Genomic DNA, 24,432 nt, shown 5'->3' with positions numbered 1-24,432 from the left:
CACAGAATATTGAATATAGTTCCCTGTGCTATACAGAAGGACCTTGTTCTTTATTCATCCTATATATAATAGTTTACATCTGCTAATCCCAAACCCTCAGTCCTTCCCTCTCCTTTGGCAACCACAAGTGTGTTCTCTGTGTCTGAGTCTGTTTTTGTTTTGTAGATAGGTTCATTTGTGGCATATTTTAGATTCCACATATAAGTGATATCATATGGTATTTGTCTTTCTCTTTCTGACTTACTTCACTTAGTATGATAATCTCTAGTTGCATCCATGTTGCTGCAAATGGCATTATTTAGTTCTTTTTTATGGCTGAGTAATATTCCATTGTATATACATACCACTTCTTCTTCATCCATTCATCTGTTGATGGACATTTAGGTTGTTTCCATGTTTTGGCTTCTGTGAATAGTGCTGCTATGAATATAAGGGTGCACGTATCTTTTTGAATTATTGTTTTGTCTGGGTATACGGGCGTCAGTATTTTTAAAGCTCCTTAGTTGATTACAATATGCAGCCGAGTCTCCAACACTGGGGGCTGGAGAACCACTGTTCTAGGCTGAGTGATAGCTTTGAAAATACTACCGTTGTGTCTGACTCGATGTGTTGTTTCTGACCGACATGTCCGTTGCTTCCTCTTTTCCCCATGTTATAGTGGTTCCAGATTGAACTGTGTGAGCATACCGAACTTGCTCTTTAGGCACTGGAGTCTAGAGTTGTAGGTACTCAAGGATTAAATAAAATGATAGCTGTATATGTACCATGCTCTTATTTATTCATTAAAGCTGCACTGTGATAACAAGATAACAAACATTGTCTTGCAATGTTTTTCTTTATCCCCAGTCAATACTTGGGGTCTCTACAATTGAAATGTTTTTTCTGATCTACTGGGGCTTTAAATCAGGGAGAAACCAAAGTGCCAAGATGTCTAGAAAAGCTGAAATATTTAAGTATTTTTACAGGGACATCATGAGCTGTAAAAGGAAGAGAGGAGAAGCCTCCCAAACAAACATATGTGAGCAGGGAAAACGTCACATGGCAAACTGATCTATTACACCTCTCTTCTGGTAAAGTTCACCCAAGGCTCTGTCATATGGCATGAGTGGTTACAGTGTTGCCTTCGCAGATTACTGGAACCAGGGGTGGCTTGTGAAACGGTTCACCTGGAAGATCTCTCAAATTCTCTCCCTTTTTCTCTCTCTTCTCTTTCTATTGCTTTAGCTCTCACTCTCCCTATCTCTATGTCTCTCTGCCTCTCTCTCTTTTTCAGTTTAAAGCCGTGTTCAGAATATCCATTATGGACATAGATCTGATAATATGATGGGCTCCTTGAAATCAATAACATTTCCAAAGAGTCCACCCATCATACTCGTAGGTGCCTTGTTTTGACTTACCTGGGGAGCCCAATGCTAATGAGAAGGCAGTTTGGGTACTGGGAAAACACCTTCCTTCTTTGTCTCAATCTTTTACCTATTATATATATTTTGTTCTGTTCAAATTATGCATATATCTTTAATTGGGAAAATGGTTACAGTAAGAAGAGAAAAATTTTTGCAGCAATTACTTTGTCAGTCTTATCTTTAAAAAAATAAGATGCAAAGAGTTTGGGAAAGGGTAATTTAAAAGAAAATTTAACTATACACCACTAGAAAACAAACCTTTCCAGAAATGTATCAATACTGTCATTTGCAATAGTTCTTTTCTCTTGTGTGTTTAGAATATGCTATCCACACGTCAGTTAGTTCTTCCAGTCAAATAATAAATAATGTCTATTATCAATTTCTCATTGAATGTCAATGGGAAAACTCATGATGAATAAGCTCAAGATTCTTTTTACATGAAATTATAATGTTTTGGGATTAAAGCCAAAGAGCCGCAGACTGGGTGTCCTATTCATAAAACGAAACAGTAGCTTTTAGAGCTTCAAGGACTACTTATCTTTATTCTATTCTCTCTTTCCTTGCTTCTTAATTACACACCACACACACACACACACACACACACACACTTTATTTTATAAGCAATATAACTACATTATGGAAATGTTGTTAATGAGAGAAAAATATACTTCATACAATAATTTCATTACTGTGATAAAGACACTTACATTTTTGGGGGTATCCCTAATAGATTTTTTTCTAAACTAGTTACTTCATTTAAAAAATAGTGTATAAACAAATTTATGTTATTTTTTCCCATATTATAATATTATAAACATTTTTACATGTTGTAGCATAAAATTCACAACCAACCAATACTTTAAAGGACTATCTATTCTATTTAGTGGATGTAGATGTATCCAGTTTCCTTAAACATGCCCCAGTTTTCTAATTTTTCACTATCCTAATTAGTGTTATGGTAGCCTTTGTGAGTAAAATGTCTCCCCCACCCCCCAAACTTTTAACAGCATTTCTCCAGAATGGATTCACAGGGTGACTGTTTTAATTCACAAAGCACTGCCACACAGAGCTGTTGGAGCACCAGTAGGCACCATGGAGTCTCTAATAAATAACCCATATTGATCTCTTGTTTTGTGATTTGTCTTGGTTTGTTTGCTCTTAGAGCTTTGATTTATGGCTCCAAGGAGCGATTTTGGGAAATCATTTAACCATCAGCTGAGACAATCTGACTATTGCACTTATAAGGTCAAAGTGGAGCAGACCTGAGTCAGAGGGATTTCAGGCATCCAAGCCCTGGATAGCCCAGCCGCTGCTACTCTTTCCAGGAGAATATCCTAGATTCTGGGCACAGTGACTGCAGGGAGGTAACATGGAGAAGCTGTCACTGTATTTCCTGGTCATCATTAGCCTCCTTAGTGCTTTTTCCCAGACAGGTAGGCACTGCTTCAGGTGGGCGCTGGGCTCTTGTATCAGGGCTACAAAGCCAAGTTAGGGAAAATAGAGTGTGGGAGGGGTTGTGTTCTGGGAGAGAGGGCAGTCTGTGGTTTCTAAATCCAATCTCTATATACATAGTGAGAAATTACATGTTTGTGGCCTAATAAGGTTAGAAAAGAGACAACAGGCCCCAAACGGAGTCACTTGTGTTAAGCCCATGTCAACAAACCAAGACCTAATAACTAACTTAATTGCAGCTTCAGCCTCTCCCCAAAATGTGACCTTTCACTAGTCAATCTGAAATTACTTGGTTAGGACTAGAGATAACCCACCCGATAAGACCCTTTCCTTCCCCCATAGAAAGGTGACCTTGCCTGAAATAATCTACTCTTCGTTAGAAACTTCCTCTTCCTACCCCCTTCATTTGGTACAGCTCTTCGAAATTCCTTTCTGTCTGCTAGATGGCTGGCTGCCTGCTTCATGAATCATTGAATTAAAGCCAATTAGATCTTTAAAGGTACTCAGTTGAATCTGACTTAATTTAGCAGATTTGGTGTCAGCGATGGAATCCGCAGGGTCCTTCCGAGATCTTCTGAAACATGAAACACGGGCGTTGTACCCTCAGACCTTTTGGAGTTCTGTCGTTTTCAGAAGTGCCCTGGGTAAGCTGCTCTATGTTCTGAGCTCTGCTCTCTTTGCATCAAGCTCCTGATCTAATTGGCTTGCCAGTCAGTTCCCTATTTGATTGAAAACCTCAGCCCTTGGTTCTGTCCCCAGATTCCATGTTGGGAATGACCAATGGCTCAGTCTGGAGTTCTCCATTGTGTGGAACCCCAGTCTGCAGTCCCTATTCTTGGGGGTCTGCTGATTCAGTCCTTTCCCCAACCCCCAAATTCCACATTGGGAACTGCTGGTGGTTACCAGCTGAAAAACTGGACTGAGTTTCAGATCATACTGGGTCCGACTTAAGCTAGACTGGGTCTAGTAAATAAAGGCTATTGCTAATGGGATTCATAGAAGTAAAAAAGAAAAAAAAAAAAAAAAAAACAACCCACAAAATTGGTGAGCATGGCTAAGGCACTTAAAAGCTGTTAGAGTGCTCACCACATAACTAAACTCCCGTGTTAGGATAAGTTGGTCATGGGACAGTTTATATTGACACTAGATTACCTGCCAACCTCAAGAAAACTTCCATGCTAGAAGGTACACTGTAAAACACCACACAGTCCCCAACCCAGTGTCACGTCCCTCTTAGATATTAGTTTGCCTCTGAGAGACCCAAAGGCTTAACTAAAAGAAAGAAAGAAAAAAAAAAAAAGAATCCTTGAATTCAAAAGAGTTGAGCATGCTGCCTTCCAGCACACCTGCTTAATTTATGTCTATGAACTATACTGCTAGAAGATATAAATACCTACAAAAATGGCAAAACCTTACTAAAAACAATCTAGAATTACAGTGGCCATTATGGGGAATGTTCCAATTAGATATGATTATTTAAGAAGTGCACCTGAAAGTAAGGGTTCCCAAATCAAACAAATAGAATAAGATACCAATTTTAATCAGCATGCAGAAGTCTCCAAAAGGCTTCAAAATTCCTAACTAGCTTCATTGAAAAATGCATTGCAAAAGGCTAATGAAAAAGATACAAGAAGTACCTAATACAGAAGTCTAAGATTGATGTGATTCCTACTATTCCTCTTTAGCTCCTTTAATTGAGTACTCAGAGTCTACTGATCCTCTGTCTGAATTGTCTTTACATTACTGTAAACCAAAGTGGCCTTACAGACCCCATGTCTACCTTCAGTGGAAGGCCCCATATGAGTCCCTCCCAGAGTTGATGAGACTCTGAGGGATTTTTCTGGTAAACTGCTATGTTATTCCCTTAAACATCCAAAGGGAAACTAAATTAAAATTAATTAAAAACTTTGCCAAATTCTGATAGATACTGGAGCTTGCAGAGGGGATCTTGGGAAAACTGGCAGAAGCCAGCAAAAGGTAAAAATTTTTATGGGAGCCACCTCTCCTGGATCTCTGTGGAGAGGGGAATAAAATATTTTTTGCAACCTCTTTAGGGGACATCTCTTGGACACATCCAAGAGGTGTTCTATACTGCCAGAAATAAAACTATGTTCCTGGGAGGGGAGGGGAGCAAACTGAAGATAATATGGCTAGATGGGAGGATTAGCCCCTTGATATTTTTTCGGCTGCAACCCAATTCTTCGAGGAATTAAGAGCAACTGCCCTTATCTTCTCTAGAAACAGTTCAAAGCCCACCTGTTCTTTTTACCAATCCTGAAACTTCCCATATTTATCTCAAATAAATATTGTAAAAATTCTGGCTTTAAGAAGCAAAGTTCTTCTCAGAGGAACTTGCATTCCTTCCTTGTACCTTTGAGGTGTAAATGTCCTACCTGGTCTTCTCCAGGAATTATTTTCTAGGCCAATCTCTTTAAACTACAAACTCCAGGGAGGTAATACTTATTAGGGGGAAAACAAAAGAGGAAGAGGTCATTTAAAACTTAGGTGAATGAAAAATCTTTTAAGTGTCTTCTCCACAAATATTATTAAAAAGTTTTAGCCATCTGAGCAGGTAACCTTAACTTATTCTATCTACCGTAACAACTTAAATCAAGCTTTTTTATAACTAGTGAACTGTGCATTATTGTACCTGAATAGTGGCAGTAATATTAAAATGAAAGCTATAAAGTCTCTGTTTGCCTCTGTCACTTATGTGTGTCTCTCTATATATTTGTGTTGTAGATGTATGGTATTTTTCTACCCATGGATAATATTGCCAAAAATTAATCTGTAAAAGAGCACTATTTAATTGGCTTAAAGAAAATTAGGCACTTAAATGAAGTGTTTCTAAAATTTTCAGTAATATAATAGAAACTGACCCAAATGCTTTTCAAGTTCACACAATCTGGGAAAATATTGAATAATAATGATAATTCGAGCTTGTTGGTTTAATTAAAATGTCTACAGAGTTATATCTTCAGAGTTACCAACATTAAAAATAATGCAAACATACAACTTTTATTCTACCTGGGTTTACTAGTCAAATAAGATCATGTCATCTCTGTTTCAAAATTTGTCAGCAAGAGAAATAACTTGGTATGATGAAATTTTCGTGAGTAAACATAACTGTTGAGAACAAGTGAATTAAATAGATGTAAGTGGGAAAAAAGTGTTTAGGTGAACTTTTAAAATAGTTTCCCCCAAAAAATTTTTTTAAAAATAAAAAAACAAAAAAATTTAAAAATACAAAAAAAAATTTTTTTTTTAAGAAAAGTAAAATCATTTCCCCAAATCTTTTGGGTAAACTAACACCCTAAAGTTTTGCTAGGTTAAACTAAATTATGGGCAGTCATTAAATATTTAGATCATTTCCAAATACGATAAAATACTGAAACATTAATTACTGAACATAGGTTTATCCACTTTTGGCTTCCTTTCACAGAGGAGCTAAAGATGTTTGGTTCTATTAATAACCATGTTTTGTGCCACACTGAGAAATTTACTATGAAAAAGCAGATATTTCTAAAAACAATAAAAGGTATTTATACATTTGCCAAGCCACAAAATGCTAAAGTAAAAGACAGTTCACAACTATTTACTTCTTTATTTCACTAAATCTTAAATTTTCTAAGGGTTAAAAACAAATAATGAGATGAATATCTCCATATGTAAAGAAAATAAGATGTGTGTTTTCAGTAAAAGAAGGTATGAGGAATGAAAAGACATTTTGTTGAGTGAAAATAAAGTCATTTTGTCCTAAAGAGAGGCTGCTTATTTCAGAATCGGAGAGAGAAAAAACACAGGACAAAATATGAATGTAAAGAAGAAAGTTGTAGAAGGTCTGTGGAAAAGGAATCTTTGGTAAGGGATTTTATGCATGGTCAAGACTGGCTAAGATGGAAATGAATTTAACTGAGTGAATAAATTTTAATATCAAAAGGAAGCAGGTACAAAATTAGAATCTGCTTTTCCCTCTGTGAAAACAATAAAGTTTTATTGAACTATTGGTGTGCTCTTGATAAGAGATTGTAAAAGTTTTTTTTTCTTACCTCTTAAGTAATTTGCCTAGAAAACAAAGACTTTGTGTCTTGTCAAAATAATTTCCTGTGCTATCTTTATCGTGTCTTTTGATTAGTTAAGAAAGCTGAGTCTTCTCTATTAAAAGAGCTGCATTTTCCTTTACAACTATTTAACTTTCTGTATTTGCCTTTGAAGTCTTCAATTGTCATTATGGTTAAATGGATAACTAAGTATTGTTTTGCAGTGACCTATGATCCTATTTGACCAAGGGCTTTACAATCTTTTAATATTTTTGACAAACTTCCCACAAATCAAATTCTAAATGAAGTCATTTTGACCTCAAAGTAACTTTGAGATATTCCAGAAGACCCCTGGAAAATCTCAAAACACTTGTCCTCTCTTCTTATAAAAAGAAGATGTTAAACAAATTAGGCTTATTTGATATATTAAATTATATTGGAAGCATTGTCAAAGAAGAAGTAATACTAAGCCTTCTTTATGTTGTATTTGCATATATTATAAATTTTATAAAATTTTGTGAATTCCTAGAAATCTGACATACCCTGGTGTAATGATTATCAGTCATAATTCCAGTCTTATCTTAAAACATTGTATGTCACAGAAATAACCAAATTTCCTTGTCAATTCCATTATAATGAGCTCTCAACAGATCTTTAACGATGGGCATTTTAAAGTTTTTTGTCATTTACAGACAGTTATTTTTTTACTCAGATGTTTTTGCGAAAGTATTTCTGCAAATGTGCTTCATCTTCAAAAAGATTATTGGAAAGGACTTTGACAAGTGCAGGTTTCTTATAGCTTTAACATCATAAAACTGAATTGAGTAAAAATTTACAGAACTAATGGAAAAACTGGATTCAAGCAAACAAATATTAATTACATGGGACTGAATGAATTAAGGAAGATGATTTTAATTGTTTTGTTTGAAATATTGCTGTTTTCTTAATATTTTTGTCTCCAGATTTCAGGAAACCTTTCTTTCTTAAGCTATCTATGACTTAAAGCAATTGGCAAAGTATACCTTTGTAAACAAAGATGAAACATTTACTTTTTCTCTCTACTTGATTTCTCCCAAATTTGAAAATTCTTAAATATTCTTTTCATGGCATTATAGTTAGTCATTTACCTAAATTCAATAAGAATCTGTTCTCCTTGTAACAGTATACAATTGGAAACACTGGTTATATTACTGAGGCTTTGACAGAAATGTCATATTTGAGGGAGATGTGCATAGACTTGGATATGACCAGACACTTTTAAGGAACTAAGGTTGACTTTCTGGAGTCAGTAAAGCCCCTTGGAAAAATTGGCTTGGTACTTTACTTACAAGGTTCCAACGGAGCAGTCTTCCAAAGAGCTTATATGGTCAATCACTATTCTTGCTGCATTTATGTAAATAATCAGGCCAAGTTTAATGCGAATAAATTAGTTTCACTGTGGTTATCTTTGATTTTTAAAAATGGGGTGATTTTAGAGAGAAAAGTTATGTGTGCACCTTTGTAGATATTAAATTCTAATCCTGTTGATTGTCTTTGAGGTTTTGTTATATATTGGCAAATTGGACTGGGTGCTGAATTCTTCTATTTTCCTTAAGAATTTGGCTATGAATCTCCAAATGAATGTTCCAATTTTCTCCCATTCTGATTCGGAATCACTAAGAACAAAGACTGCCCTTGAATCCCTTTGGAAGGGACTCATGGTCCTCCTTACTACCCAAATGGCAGCCAAAATCCAGGGACTTGAACCTTAGGTACACATCTCACAGTCAAAGAAGACTCCATTTGACTTCTGGTCCTGCACACCAGCTGGAGATATCTCAGGTTGATCAAAAAGGGGGAATTATTTAAAAAAAGAGACAACTGACTTAAAATGGAGTCACTTGTATTAAGTCCCATGTTAGCAAGCCAAGATGCAATACCTAACCTAATTGCAGTTTCACCTCTCCCAGGAATGTGACTTTTAACCTGTCAGTGTGGAATTACCTGGCCTCTCTAATGAGGTAATCCACCCAATAAGACCCCTTTCTTTCCCTATAGGAAGGTGACCTTGCTTGAAATAATCCACTCTTTGCTAGGAACTTCCTCTTCCCACCCTCTTCTGTCTATAAAAGGCTTTCATTTTGTACAGCTCTTCAAAGTTCCTTTCTATCTGCTAGACAGGATGCTGCCCATTTCATGAATCATTGAATAACCACAATTAGATCTTTAAATTTACTCAGTTGAATTTTGATTTTTAAAAAAGCTCTGCTGCTGACATTTCCCCTCTCTGTTTTTTTACCCTACAGATATGCACACAAAGGCCTTTGTGTTCCCCAAAGAGTCGGATAATTCCTTTGTGACGCTGACTGCACAGCTAACAAAGCCACTTAAGGCCTTCACCGTATGCCTGCATATCTATACCGATCTGACCCGCGACTATAGCCTCTTCTCTTATGCCACAAGGCAACAAGATAATGAGATCCTCCTCTTCAAGGGAAAGACTGGCGTATACAGTGTATCCGTGGGTGGAGCTGATGTCTTTTTCAAGCCTCCTGAGAGTTCTCCTACACCAATGCACTTCTGTGTGACCTGGGAGTCTACCTCAGGGATTACAGAGCTCTGGGTGGATGGGAAACCCATGGTTAGGAGGAGTATGAAGAGGGGATACTCTTTGGGGACAGAGGCAAGCATCGTCCTGGGGCAGGAGCAGGATGCATTTGCTGGGGGCTTTGATAAAAACCAGTCTTTGGTGGGAGACATTGGAGATGTGAACATGTGGGACTATGTGTTATCACCAGAAGAGATTAACACTGTCTATGCTGGTGGGACCTTCAGTCCTAATGTCCTGGACTGGCGGGCACTGAAGTATAAAACATATGGTGAGGTGTTCGTCAAACGACAGCTATGGCCCTGAGGCCCTTTTGTGAATCCTGAAGTTGCCTTTTGTGGATTACACCTTACATTTCCCTTGTCTCTGGCTCTGATGTTTTACTACCCTACACACTGGGCTCTTGTACCCTGGGGGGGAGTGTATTTCCCTCTCCTTTCGCCACTCCTTTTCCATCAGCACATGGGACAGTGCCAAGCAGAGGGTCTTATACATTTCTCCACATTAGAATTACCAGGCCACACCCCAAGCCAATTAAATCTGATTTTGGGGGCGTGGGACCCAAGCATCAATGTTTTCTAAAGCTCTCCAAGTAATTCCAGTGTTCAGCTGAGGTTGAGAGCCATTGCATTTTAATTAGTGTTTAAGAAAAAGTGAGCCGACTTTTTTTCACCTAAAATACTGCATGTGTTTAACTGTAGTCCTGCCAACATTTTTATTTCCCTTTATAGGAACACCCACCCCATTTATTGTGTTTTATCGAATTATCTAAAGAATACAGGAATAGGGCTTCCCTGATGGTGCAGTGGTTAAGAACCTGCCTGCCAAGGCAGGAGACATGGGTTCGAGCCCTGGTCTGGGAAGATCTCACATGCCGCGGAGCAACTAAGCCCATGCGCCACAACTACTGAGCCTGCGCTCTAGAGCCTGTGAGCCACAACTACTGAGCCCATGTGCCACAACTACTGAAGCCTGCGTGCCTAGAGCCCGTGCTCCACAACAAGAGTAGCCACCGCAATGAGAAGCCCGCTCACCACAAAGAAGAGTAGACCCCACTCATCGCAACTAGAGAAAGCCTGCGCACAGCAACCTACCCAATGCAACCAAAAATAAATAATAAATAAATTAATTAATTTAAAAAAATACAGGAATAGAATTTTTCCAGCATTCTGCTCCCACCATCAGGATGAGGTCATTACATATTAGAATTATCTTTAATTCTTTAATCCTTTCAATTTGAATATTCAAAAATTGAAAAAAGAAATGTTTTGTTGTTGTTTCTGTTTAATTTGTTCTATTTTTTTCTTCAGGATCACCAATTTTCATTGTGTGAAATTTCCATTATTTTTTCTTTTCATTTATCATCATCCAGATCACTTTTATCTGTGTCCTTTATCCTTATATTTTGAGCTTTTATTTTTTCAAACCTATCCTTTATATTAATGTTAGGGAGGAAGAATTTTTCCTCTACCCTTCTAAGTTCTTCTGGCTGATCTAAGAATTAAATTGACATGAGACAGATTAACAGGAGAAAATCAAACAAAATTTAATAACATGTATACATGGGAGGAACTCAGAAAAATTGAGTAACTTGCCAAAATGGCCAAAATCCTCACTTTATCATCTTCAGCTAAAGACAAAAGAGGATGTTGGGGGGTAGTGGTTTGGGACTTCAGAAGGGAGGAAGGCAATTCACACGGAGATGGAAAAGCATATGTTTGGTAAATAAATGTTTGTTGGGCCACCAGAGACAATGGGACACAGAGTGGACTCTGACCTCTAGGAACTGCAGAGTTTCCCACACCTCCCCTAGCCCATATTCTTTGCAAGTATCTCCGGTGATAGCTATATTCTGGAAACAGTCCTTGTATCTAAATTCTTTTAGCCAGTTAGGGGGAAGGTCAAAGTTTCTTCCTGAATCTTTTGGGCCTTGATTGTTTTCATCCTGAAATAATCCACATGCCAAAGAAACATTTTGGGGTGGCAGATTTTGCTCCCCTGCAGGTGATTTGTTTTTCTCTTTAGCGTAATGGGATCCTTACTATTTCTAATGTCATTTAAAATTCTATAATGCTTTGAGTTGTCTTAAATTCTTTCTTGGATTTATTGTGTTTTTTTCTTCAACTTTCATCTTTCATCAAGTCTCTGTTTTTCTTCAATTTGCTTGAGAGTTTAATGCAGTCGCTGCCTAAAATTTTCTAAATTTCCTGTGATTAATCTTTTATGAAGTAAATCTTTTACATGCTTTAAATAATTTTATTTTATATTTTAGTACTTTTCAGTCCTCCTATTTGTTCTAATATAGTGTGAGAAGTGAGTTCTCTGAGTCCCCTTCCTGCTTACCTGGACACAATTAGATTCCCTAATAATTTAAACTAGCTAGCTGGTGGACTGATGCTTATATTAGTAGTTTCTAGTCAGGCATCCCCAGCCCTGACATCCTGCAACTCCCATTTTAAATGACCCTCACCTCTACCAATTTCTGCCAACTGTCCCGGACTCACATAGGTGCACTTTTTAAGATATTTGTGTCTTCATTTCTCTCTCAATGGAATGACCTGGAGTGCTGAAGAGGACACCTTTGATAATAGCATCATAATAGGCAAGATGAGGTCTTTGGTTCTTTTGGAGAGGGTCATAGGCTAGGGAAAATTTTACATCCCTCTGACTGGCTCCTCCCCTTGGAATGAAGAAAGACTCATCATGCTGGTACCATTTCCCAAGTCTAACATCCATGGGTCCACAGCTCAGGGATCAAATTTCATATGCACATGATAACCTCTGGGGCTCTGGGATCCTTTGCTCCCCACCATGTGTAGAGATTCTTGTTGCTGCTTGTGAAATAAAATTCATATTTTATGGCAAGGCAAGAAAAATTTAAATATAAAATGTTCTTCTCTGTCTGTTGGCCTTCTCCCTTCCCCTACTCTGCATGGTGTATCTGCATCATGCATTGACCAAACCTCCCCCATCAGCAGGAATACCTGCTCAAACATAAAGAGCACCATTCTCCTAGCATCAACAAGACAACTCCTTAAAAGATAATATTCCTTCTTGATCTTGTAAGGGATCATGTGACCTACCACAGTGACACTTAGATCTGGATTATGTAAACTGTTGATAATAATACATCATTTGATGTTCAGCCCTCTATCTCAAAAAACTTATATAACTGTGCCTTGACTTCTAATGAGTGGAACAGTCTTCAGAGCTTTCTGAGATGCTCTTCCTTGATTATAATCCTCAAATTTGGCTTGAATAAAATTTTCCATTTCTTTCTTAGATTGACTGATTAATTTTCATTGACATGTTCTGTCCTAAAACTTAGATCTGGAGAGGGAAAGTTTCCGGAAGACCTTTCTTACTTTAGGTCTAAGCTGAATTCTCTAGTGGATCAAAATTTGCCTCCCCAAAGTTTATCACTTTGGCAGGAGGATTATTTTAGGCTGATTATTTTTAAGAAACTGAAGACTCAGAAAGTGTTTCTTTTTACCTCCCCCTTAACTGCCTAAAAGAATTTAGATAAAGGACCTGGTCCAGGAAGAGAACTCTCACCAGAGATACCTGCAAAGAATATGAGCTAGGTGTGGTAGGGGGAACTTGGCAGGGCCTGGAGACCAAAGCCCTCTCTGTGTCCCCTTGTCTCTGAATGGCATAGCAAACATTTGTTTACCAAACATTTGTTTTTCCATCTCTATGTGAATTGCCTTTCTCCCCTTTGAAGGCTCAAACCCCTACCCCATTCTTCTTCTTTCAGTGGCATATAAGTCTCAATTCCCTAACTTATCCTTGTGTCTCACATTGATCTTCGAGAGGCAACAGTGAGTGGTGGCATGAAGCAAGATATTAATTCCCTGCCCAGGAATTGAACCTGGGTAGCCTGGGTGAAAACCAGGAATCCTAGCCACCAGACCCTTGCTTAAGGGCTAGAGGCCAGAAGCTATTTTTCCCTGGCTCTTGCCCCCAGTGAAAAATGCATTTCTCATGGAGGTAAAAAATATAAAAACAGGTACAAAGTTTATTATTAGAGACATAGCACAACAACAAGTGGGAGAGCACACAGAGAAACAGTTTGTTTAGTTATGATAGAAGCAAGGCAGAGATGCACACCCGGAGAGAAAGGGTGTGGGCATCCTCCCTAATGAGGAGGAGAGCAGAAAAGAGGTGGTTAAATAATTTATAAAGGGCAGTTCTTCCAGGTCTTTGTTTACCTTTGGCCAATTATCTGGTTTCTTTTTCCACACCTGACCTGCCCTAGGACCCTCCCCAACATGCGTGCGCTACTTTTTTTGAAGATGGATTCCAGCCCAGAGCCCTTTGGGGTGGCCTTAGCATCACATATTATGGAGTGGTTCCCCCTCTTTTTTGACCCCCCCAGGAGCCTTTCTGCACATGTGCAATGTCTCCCTTGCACCAAGGAGGGGAAATATGTGACCTCTAGAGCCTTTACTCAAACAAGGTTTAGCCCCTCTCTGTTCTTGCCATGACTGTTATCTTAACGTGTCCACAGGAGACAAAGCTTGGCTATTTACCCTGTCTCTGTCATTGCTTCCATTTCAGAGAGCAAACAGGAGGCTGGTTGTGAATATCTAACCTGGAGCCCACATATCTCCTGTCCCAGGAAATGCAAACAGGCAGCTAGTTGTAAGTGTCCGGCCTGAACCCATATTTTTTTCACCCCAAGAAGTGCAAACAGGAGGCCAGTTTTAAATGCCTAGCTTGGAGCCCATCTATCTCCTGCCTCAATTTTTCTTATGGGACCTCCATTCATACGTAATTAAATTTGGTTTTCTCCTGTTAATCTGTCTCATGCCAATTTAATTCTTAGACCAGCCAGAAGAACCTAAAAAGGGTAGAGGGAATTTTTTTTCCTTCACCAGCACCAGGCACAAGGCTGATGTTGTGATCTTTCCTGAGTCCTATGTCTATTGCTCAGTTCCTTTAGAACCCACAGGGTGAGATTGTCCCTTCAGAGGTGAAGAGGTGAGATTGTCCCTTCAGAGCTCTAACCAGAGCATGAAGACAGACAGAAGCTTCTGTATTGAGAGATCTATATTCTGTGGTTCCCCACCTACAAGCAGCAGGAAGGAGGGCTGAGCAGACTTCAGGCATGTTAGTGCAACAACAGAGTAGTGGACAACCTCTCACAGACAGCACAGAGGGTCTGCTAGTGTTAGGGACAGGGCTGAAGCTGAATCTGGCCTCCGTACCCCGACACTGAATTAAATCTCAGAGACAGAGTTTTGGGTGAAGTAGAAAAGAATAGCTTTATTGCTTTGCCAGGCAAAGAGGGACACGGTGGGCTTGTGTCCCTCAAGACTGTGTGTCCAACCCAGGGGGATTTGGTGAGGAGTTTTATAGCAATGGTTCAAGGGCAGAGCTGCTGATAAGAATTAGGGTGTGTACAGGGCCTGCACTCTTTTAATCTGGCCTCAGGTGGTCTTTTGATGAGCTTCTCAAAGTTATCAAATTGTGATATCTTCTGGAATGAAGAATGGTAACATCTTCCATTTGTTGGTGGTTTTAGTTCTGTAAAGAGCTCAAAGATATTGTTATATGTCTCCCTTGAGGCAGAAGCAGGACCCTGTCCCAAGGCTGCACGATTGTTTCTTGGCTGCCCCTCCCTTGTCTCTGCATCCCCTCCCCTCCCTGATTAGCAACTGTCTGAAACACTTCTGTGCCCAGGAACCACACAGGGTCCTGCTCACTTTCAAGCTGGATCACAACTGTGGATTTCAAAGACCCAGGCTCTGGATCAGAGACCCAATAGGTTGAAGCGATTCATCATCGAATGAAGACTCTGACTCTGTGAACAATGTGTTAGCTTGTGGCGGAGAAAAAAATATGGAAATTATCACAAACTTAAGGAACAAGGGGAACATTAGAAAGGTCTGTGCCTGGGACGCTTGTGGCTACAGGGAACAGGTTTGCTCTGCCGTGGAATGAGGATGACAGTGAAGGGTGAGGAGGCTTCAGAATTTGGCATGCGGTCAGAAATGTTGGATTTTTAGGAGAATATCAGAAACTCAGAGAGAATGAAATCAACTTAAAGGGCAGGCTTTATTCTACGTTCAAAACAACAGGAAGTGGGAAAGGAACAGGAGATACTGTGATCTGGTCCGTGTTGGTCCTACAGGGAGTAAAAGGAGCGGGTTCAGCGTGGGCAGTTGGCTGCAGCTTTCACAGCTCAGCAGCGGGCTGGCTTCAAAAGAACAGAGAGAAAGGAAGTGGGATGTTAGAGGAAGAAGCATCAGATCAAACTTCTGAGGAAAAGAAGGTAGAAAGAAAGGTTTTTGTATCATTGAATAGCCCAAGTCACTTCGGGCCTGGACACTCTATATCTGAAGGAAGGTGGTGGCTGGGGCGGATCCGGGCTGTAGGACAAGGGGGTCACCGCTGAACTTCTGCGAGAGCAAGGCTTTGCAAGCACTGACTACACAGCACAAATTCAGAGTCCTCCAACCTCTTGCTGGGAGGTCAGGTTCAAAGAGGAAGCATTGCCACACGGGCGGAAGCTGAGAGAACGATCTTTTCAAATGTAAATAAGACCAAGTCCCCTTCTGAGGAAAAACCTGCAAAGGTTTCCCATTGCACTTAGAATAATTTACAACCCTTTGCCTGGTGCTCAGGGCTCTGTGATTTCTGACTTCTGTTCCCCTCAGTCACAGCCTCGCACATCTCTCCCTCACTCTGGGATCCCAGCCCTTCTGCCATGTTGTCTGTTCATTTCTTCCACAAATATACATTGAATGCCTGTGATGTGACAGACACGGGCTTGGGATAAGCAGTAAAACCACTGAAATGACCACAACCACGCATGCAATAGACAAAATCACGGTCACCTGGGACTTACATGATAGTGAGTTTAAATATGCTTGATTTGTTTCCACAAAGCTTCTGCATTTGCCCTTTTTCCAGATCCTCACGTGGCTGATTCCACATCATTTTGCCTCTGATCAGATGTCCTCTCCTTAGAAAGGACCTTCTCCAGTCATTTTTAGCATCTGTTATTGTTTTCTAAGCAGATATCGTTATCTGAAAAAAAAAAGGGGGGGGGGAGTTCTTTTTTATTGTTTCCTCCCCTAGTAGATTGTAAATTCCATGAGATCTGAGACATTATTCCCTGTTGTATTCCCAGGTTCTAGAATGGTATGGCTCATAGTATTTTCTCAATAAATATTTGATGAATTAATTAATTCTGGAGGAGGCAGCAGCAGTGAAGAAATGCTTTGGATGTTGCTGAGGATGAAGAAATACTTAAAGAGTGAGAAATTATAAACCTGTAATTTTGCTCACAGAATGGACTGTTATAAATGTATGATAGCTTGCTTCTTAGAGGAGGGAGGGAATGGCCAGAGAGTATGCATTTGATTCAGCAATACGCTTCTGGGAATAAAACAGGAAAGGAGGGTTTCCCTGGTGGCGCAGTGGTTGAGAATCTGCCTGCCAATGCAGGGGACACGGGTTCGAGCCCTGGTCTGGGAAGATCTCACATGCCGCGGAGCAACTAGGCCCATGAGCCACAACTACTGAGCCTGCGCGTCTGGAGCCTGTGCTTCGCAACAAGAGAGGCCACGATAGTGAGAGGCCTGCGCACTGCGATGAAGAGTGGCCCCCGCTCTCCGCAACTAGAGAAAGCCCTCGCACAGAAATGAAGACCCAACACAGCCAAAAATAAATAAATAAATAAACAGGAAAGGAAATGGAAATTTAAAAATTACTAACAATAAATGGAGTAGACAGAGGGATCAAGTAACTTCAGGAGAAATCTGCCAATTGCAAACCACCTCAAATCTCTAAATTTTTCAGAGACAGAAGTATTCCAAATGCTAGTCTCCATAACAAGAGGCAGGATACATACTAGTGAAGTTTTCTCAAGGATATGGAAACTATTGTAGTACAATGAACTTCTTGATAGGAGGGAGATTTCTCCCAAGTGTGTGTGTGTGTGTGTGTGTGTGTGTGTGTGTGTATTTAAGGCTTGTGCTGACATATTGATGTTTAACTGCCTTTTGAGGCTGGAGGTAGTTGGCCCCCCCCCCAGGGTAAACAATTGGAGATTCATTCCCTGTGGACTGATACTCCAAGATTAGAACAGCAGGACAACTGAGAGAGGAGGCTGGGCCCTGCCCAGATAGAAGATAAGAGACCACATATTTCTCATTCTCGAAGTCAAGGAAACCTTCCCAACTAGAAAGCTCTTTGGAGGTCATAAACGGGAGGGGGCGCCACCCCCATAGCAGGTGATGTCAACTACCCATAGGCCTCTTCGGTGGAATCCATCTTGGCTGAGAGATGCGGTCACACATGGGAGGATACTGAGGTATACCAAATACGGACTCTGAACCAGGCAAATCAAAATGATTGGCCAAAGGAAACCCAGAAGAAATGCCCCATATAAGTGATTTAAACTACCATAGGGGTGTGACTGTCTCTCTCTGAGTCCACCCATGTGTCTATCCAGAAGTATTGTACTCTTTTTTTTCTCCTAATAAACACTTTACTTGTTTCACTACTTTTTGTCTTTGTGGGAATTCTCTTCTGCAAAGCCGAAGAGCCAGGGCCTTGTCTCTGACCACTGGTCTAGCAGCTAGGATTTGGTGCTTTCATTGCCGTGACCTGACGTCAATCTCTGGCCGGGAACCAAAACCCTGCTTTAAGCCACTGCAGGCCGAGGGCACCTGAGATCACTTTGGGGAGGGGAACAGAATATGCCACCCCAAAATATGGCTCTTTGGCAACTTAATTATTTTCTGCTAGCTACTTTTAAGAAATAGCAGAGGAGCTCTGAAAACTGAGTAGAAGTTACCCTTTTGTAAGACACATTTACCTGTATAAGGGAAATCTCCATGTGTAAGGGTGTTTCCTCTGTACCAGGAAGAGAAGGATGACTCTAAATCTCTAGAAACTTCTTATCAATGGAGAAGGGAATGACTTAAATCTGCATCACAGATTTACTCTTGTTTACTGTGTTTTTCCTGGCAACTTCCCACAACTCTCCCCTGCTCCCAACATCTTTCTTTTGTCCTTGGCTGAAGATGGTATTCAAGGCAGTGGCTTGGACCATTTTGGTGAGTTACTCAATTTTCATGGGTCTCTCCCATGTATCCATATTATTTATACTTTTGTTTGATTTTCTCCTGTTAATCTGTCTCCTGTCAATTTAATTCTTAGACCAACCAGAAGAACCTAGAAAGGTAGAGGAAGGTGTCTTCCTCCCTGACAACGTGATGCCCCGTCACTCTGGAATACTTCAAAGTAAAATTCATGCAAACAAAGGCCTCTTACATAACCACAATGCAACCATCAAAATCAGGAAATACCAATGTATTACTACTATCTAATTTACACATCCCATTCAAGTTTCACCAATTGTCCCAATCATGTCCTGTATAGGATTGACTGAAGGAAAAACACACAACATGAAAGTTGTGAATTAAGTTTTATTCAGGGACCTTACTGGGGACTATAGCCTGGGAGACAGCCTCTCACTAGCTCTGAGAAACTGCTCTGAAGAGGTAGGGGAGGAGCCAGCTTAGGTATGATTTATTTTTTTTGGCTAGGGAATAGTGCAGTCAAGCATACATCTTGGTAAAAGATTACTGCTCATCACAAAGAACAGATATTTCAAGTTCATGGTTTTAGTGCTTTTCTATGTATGGGAAGATGCAAGAATCTGGGGTCATTGAAATTCTTCCTGCAATGTGCGACTAACTATCTAAGGGCCTGTTTATCCAAAGCACAGAGGGCCTCATCCTGCTTTTTTCCATCCTGAATTCCTCTCAGGGCTGACTGTCAGTGGGCATTGGCAGAGGGTTGCAACTTAACCCTTTGAATAACTGGATGATGAGTGACAGTCGTTGTTTGTTTGTTTGTTTTTGTTAACAATAGCAAACCGTTTCAGTCCAGGATCAGTGTTGCATTTGTTGTCTTGTCTCTTTAGTCTCCTTCGATATCTGGAGCATTTCCTATTCTTTTCAATCTTTTTTAAACTTTCATAACCTTAACACTTGAAGGTTACAGGCCAGAATATTTCTCAATTTGGGTTTACCTGGTATTTTCTAATGATTAGATTCAGGTTATAAATTTTTGGCAGAAGTATCTCAGATTTGAGGCTGTATACTTCTCACTGCATTCCAACAAGAGGAACTCATTTTGATTTGTCCCATTACTTGATCATTTGATTAAAGTGGTTTCATTTGGTTTTCTCCATTTAAAGTTACGCTTTTTCTCTTTGCATTTCATAAATACGTTGTGAGGAAATACTTTAAGACTATGTAAATACACCTTTCCCCATCAAACTTTCACTCACTAGTTTTAGCATCCATCAATGTTTCTTAGTTGAATTAATTATTACTGTGATAGTTTATCAAATGGTGATTTTCTAATTCCATCATTCCTTCTAGTTTATTAATGACATTCTACTGTAAAGGAAAAGTCTCTCTTCTCTTCATTAATTCATTCCTTTATTTATATCAGTATAGACTCATACATTATTTTTGGTTTCATTCTACTGTGTAGCACTTTCACTTGAATGAAAATGGTAATTGTCACCATCCATTTTTTTCCCTAATCTCAAGGGGAATGTTTTCAATAATTTGTGATTAAGTATGATGTTTGCTCTGTGTGTGTGTGTGTGTATATGTGTGTGTGTGTGTGTGTGTGTGTTTAAATATCCTTGCATCTTCTCATGGCTAAAGAGAAAATCCAGCCTTGCAAGCAGACCTTTCTAAGTATAACAGTCTCAGACCTATTTTGCTAACATTTTTCTGTGCAAGCTCATATTCTTTTGGAGCTATCAACTATCTTGACAGGTAACATGTACTTTGATGGAAGGATAAGATCCTCTGCCCTGGCTTGTTGTCCTATTGGTGAGTTTGAGAGGGGGGATGGGGTATATCCCAGAGTTCTGTAATATGGTCTCAACCATTTCCTGTTTGCTTCATTCCACTCACCAGACGACCTTGTCTTTCATGAACCCCACCCACTTAATATCTCTGCCCCAAGTACTTCTGTTTTCCAGAGGCTGTCTTCTTCTATCGTGACTGATGCTATCATAGAGTGAGAGGGTGGGTGGGGGAATGCTTAGTGATTGACCAGGCTACATGCACTTCTGGTTATCAACTCTGCACTCAGAGTCACCCTACTGTGAGTCTGCCACTTAGGGCTGGTGCTATTACTGGGCTGGTGATGTGCTTTCTCACCAAGCCATTGTGAAGGGATGAGCAGTAGTCCTCCCAGGGCAATGTGGGCCAGAGAATAAAAGGCCCAATTAGACAACTGCTTCCCATCACTCTCCCAGTCATGGGGCATGGCTTCCTTTTGCCTGAACCTTCTTCCCTTTCACATTGGGGCTCAGTCAACTCATCGTCCCAAGCATTTCTCCCATTATTTTTTGTACTGGGATCCAGCAACCTCCCTCTCACTTCAGTGGCTTCTCCAGAGTTTGGTTCAAGGGAAGGAAGCATGAATCCAGGCTAGTTTGTTATATTCTGTAAGAACTGTCAATCTCTTAAGGAAGAACCTTAATAGAAGCCACATGGTCTATATGAAGGAAAAAGAAGTGTTATTGAAGGACAAGACATGAATAAATTGGAAAGACATGTCATATATATATTCCATATATATTATAAACTCTCAATCATTCCAAGGATGTCAATCATTAATCACTAAATTAATATGTAAATTTAATTTAATTTGAATAAAATTTCCAGCTTATTTTAATAAAAGGAAATAAATCTGAAATTGACCTTGAAGAATAAATATGTTACAAATGGCAAGAAATGTTTCAAAAATAGTAAGGGGAACTGCTTTTTTAGTAGATTCCAGAGCTTACTAACTATAAAGCAGCATAATCAAATCAATATGGCATTTGAATAGGAATTGGACAATAGGCCAGTGAAACACAAATAAAAACTCAGAGACGGATCCAGGTATATGCAGAGTAAAACAATTAATTTCAATGGAGGAAAGGATGGCTTAGACAATGGTTGGTATTGGGAAAATTATCTATCCATTAGAACTAAAATAAAGTTAAATGTTAATTTTATACAATACAATCAATTAAAAATTTGGTGGGCTAACTCTTTAATTATAAGCAACAAAACCAAAAAATTATTTAAAAATTTAGAAAAATATTTGTAAAATATCAAGGTCACAGAGCCTTTTCTGAGCAACACAGTAAACCAATGGCTACATGAAAAGCTTGCTAAAGCAAGTCAATATAAATAACAACAAATAGCAAACAACAAAGTGGGAGAATAGTCTCTTTCCTCTCTTTCTGTGTGTGTGTGTGAGAGAGAAAGAGAGAGAGACAGACAAAGGGAAAATATCTTTAATATACTAAAAATACTTACAAATAGATACAAAAATTAATTCAATGGGCAAAGGGTACATGTGAAAGGACAATCATAGCACATAAATTGCAGACGGCCAGTAAAAATCTGAAATGACACTCAATTTTACTTGTAACCCAAGAAATGCAATTTAAAGATGATAGTATGCTACTTTTTAAATGTTATTAGATTGGCCAAAAATTGTCATTAATATACAGTTATAACCAGGTTATGGAGATATAACCAGTTTCACGCATTTGTGCTGGGAGTGTAAATTTGTAGAAGCTTATTGGAGTTTAATTTGACAGTACCTATTAAAATTTTGACATGCTCATATTCTTTGACCCAGTAATTCTGCTTATAGAAATCTATCCTACATCAGTAAATCAAAACTCCCAAGGAAATATGTAAAAAGATATTCATTACAGTGTTCTCACAGCAAACATTTGGAAAAACACACGTGTTCATCAGTGGGGGAATTTTTGGATTTGTTAAATAATTATGTTACAACCATACTATAGAACATTGCATAGCTATTAAAAAATAATGAGATATATCCACATGTACCATTCAGAAAAATGGTTCAGGGGAAAAAAACGAGTTGCAGACCAGCACATGCAACATATTTCCATTTCGCAACACAAAACATTTTTGTGTGTATGGATATACAGATGATAGGTACATAAGCAGATAGATAGATAGATCAAAGGTAGGCAGATATATTGGTAAAGATTATGTTCATGTTACAATAAATAGGCAGAGGTGGGAATTCTCTACTATTACTTTATTATAAAATTTTTAGTGTGTTGGGATTGTGCCAGCCAGAGTTCCAAGTAGTAAAAAGAAACCATTCTAAATATTTTAAGTGGGGAATGATTTAGTACAGGGAATTAAGTGTTTGTAAAATCATTGGAAGAACTGAAAAAGTAGGTTCTTAGATGGCTTTTGGGAATGGAATGACTCCTAGATCAATCAAAAAGTGACATACCAGGATCTCCTTTGAGGCCATCACTGGAACTCCAAGTTCAAGAACACAATCCCTCCCAACACCTGTTAGAATGGCTATCATCAAAAAGACAAGAGATAACAAATGTTGGCAGAGACATGGAAATGTTGGCAAGAACATGTACAAGAACCCTTGTACACTGTTGGTGAGAATGTAAATTGGTGCAGGGAATTGGAAAACAATATACAGTTTCCTCAAAAAACTAAAAATAGAACCACCATATGATCCAGCAATTCCACTTCTGATTATATATCCAAAGGAGATAAATTATAAATAGAAATAAAAATAAATAAATAAATAGTGAAATATTGTGCAGGCATAAAAAGAAGGGAATCCTGCCATTTGTAACAACATGGATGGACCTCTATACTAAGTGAAATAAATCAGACAGAGAAAGGTATAATTTCACTTATATGTGGAGTCTAAAAAAACCCCAAACTCATAGAAACAGAACATATTGCCAGAAGTGGGGATTTGAGGGAAATAGATGAAGGTAGTTAAAGGGTATAAGCTTCTAGTTATAAGATAATTAAGCTCGGGGGATGTAATGTACAGCATGGTAACTATACTTAAGAATACTGCATTATGTATTTGAAAGTTGCCTGGAGGGTAGACCTTAAAAGTTCTCATCATAAGAAAATAAAATTATAACTATGTGAGGTGATAAATATTAATGAAACATTGTGAAATCATTTCTCAGTATATACATATATCAAATCATTATGTTGAGCACCTTAGACTAATACAACGTTATACATCAAATATAACTCAATAAAATTGGCAAACCAACTATGAAGCAAAAACCAAACAAACCCCCCACAATCCCATAGTTACCATCCCAGGGTCAGAGAGTTAGAATCAAGACATAGTGGCAGCTGTTTCTCAATGCCCAGATTGCTGAATAATGGGCACTGGAACACTGTCCCCAAGGAAATCTCATGTCTCCATGATTTTGTTAGACAGCAAAAACTACCTGAAAGAGGGGAGCAAAAGGGCTTCCTTCTGAGTCCCATCTTCAAATTTCATGTAAGTTCACTGAATTGGCAGAACCTTATTCACATCCAGAATCTGAGCTGCAAGGGCGCCTGGGAAATGTAGTGTGTACCTTATCATCATTCCAAAGAGAGACTGACTGGAGAAATGAACAGGATCCACCAAGGGGATTATGCATAAAGCTTACTTTATTGTGTTTTAAAATATTTTGATATGAACATATGCCCACAATGCATCTTAATTTAAAAGAATGAATATTGATACCCATATTTTCCCATTTTTTAATAAGGAAAGCACACACATCCACACATATGTGTGTGTAGGCTTAGAAAAATACAAAAGAGATTCAAACTAAGGTGTTCAAAGTGGTTTTCTTGGAAGGGAAGAGATTACAGGTAGTTGAAAAAATCATTGGCATTTTCTAGAATAAATATATCCTGCTTTCTAAAAATTAATAATCTTTATTTTTTAGAGCAGCTTTAGATTCGTAGCAAAACTGAGCCAAAAGTACAAACAGTTTCCATTTATTCCATGCCCCACACATGAGCAACCTCTTCTACTATTAATATCCTGAATCAGAGTGGTACATTTGTTATAGGTGATGAACCTACATTGA

The 24,432-nt window shown here is 38.9% G+C and overlaps 1 protein-coding gene across 3 annotated transcripts; it reads left to right on the top strand.

Moving 5' to 3' along the window:
• Positions 1-2,731: 2,731 nt before the first annotated feature.
• Positions 2,732-9,788, top strand: CRP (C-reactive protein). 3 transcript variants are annotated; one of them, XM_028163916.1, is made up of 3 exons: positions 2,732-2,836; positions 3,386-3,499; positions 9,181-9,788. In XM_028163916.1, exons 1-3 carry the CDS (start codon positions 2,773-2,775, stop codon positions 9,786-9,788), a joined length of 786 nt encoding a protein of 261 aa, XP_028019717.1. In that variant the 5' UTR covers positions 2,732-2,772. The 3 variants fall into 3 exon arrangements, with proteins under 3 accessions (XP_028019717.1, XP_007171861.1, XP_007171862.1); XM_007171799.1 differs by having other exon boundaries at positions 3,383-3,499; XM_007171800.1 differs by lacking the exons at positions 2,732-2,836; positions 3,386-3,499 and adding an exon at positions 6,681-6,716.
• The last annotated feature ends 14,644 nt before the right edge of the window (positions 9,789-24,432 follow it).

This window comes from Balaenoptera acutorostrata, chromosome 1 (assembly GCF_949987535.1).
Source record: "Balaenoptera acutorostrata chromosome 1, mBalAcu1.1, whole genome shotgun sequence".
Classification (NCBI taxonomy): Eukaryota; Metazoa; Chordata; class Mammalia; order Artiodactyla; family Balaenopteridae; genus Balaenoptera; species Balaenoptera acutorostrata.
Note: the sequence above shows the minus strand (reverse complement) of the source record. Positions and strands in the feature narration are given on the sequence as shown.

What these genes read in the sequence shown, in the direction of transcription:
- CRP (XM_007171799.1), top strand. Translation starts at nt 2,773, where the DNA reads ATGGAGAAGCTGTCACTGTATTTCCTGGTCATCATTAGCCTCCTTAGT. An exon ending in TAGTGCTTTTTCCCAGACAG is followed by an intron (nt 2,837 to 3,382) that starts GTAGGCACTGCT and finishes GACTTAATTTAG; the next exon opens with CAGATTTGGTGTCAGCGATG. An exon ending in CGTTTTCAGAAGTGCCCTGG is followed by an intron (nt 3,500 to 9,180) that starts GTAAGCTGCTCT and finishes TTTACCCTACAG; the next exon opens with ATATGCACACAAAGGCCTTT.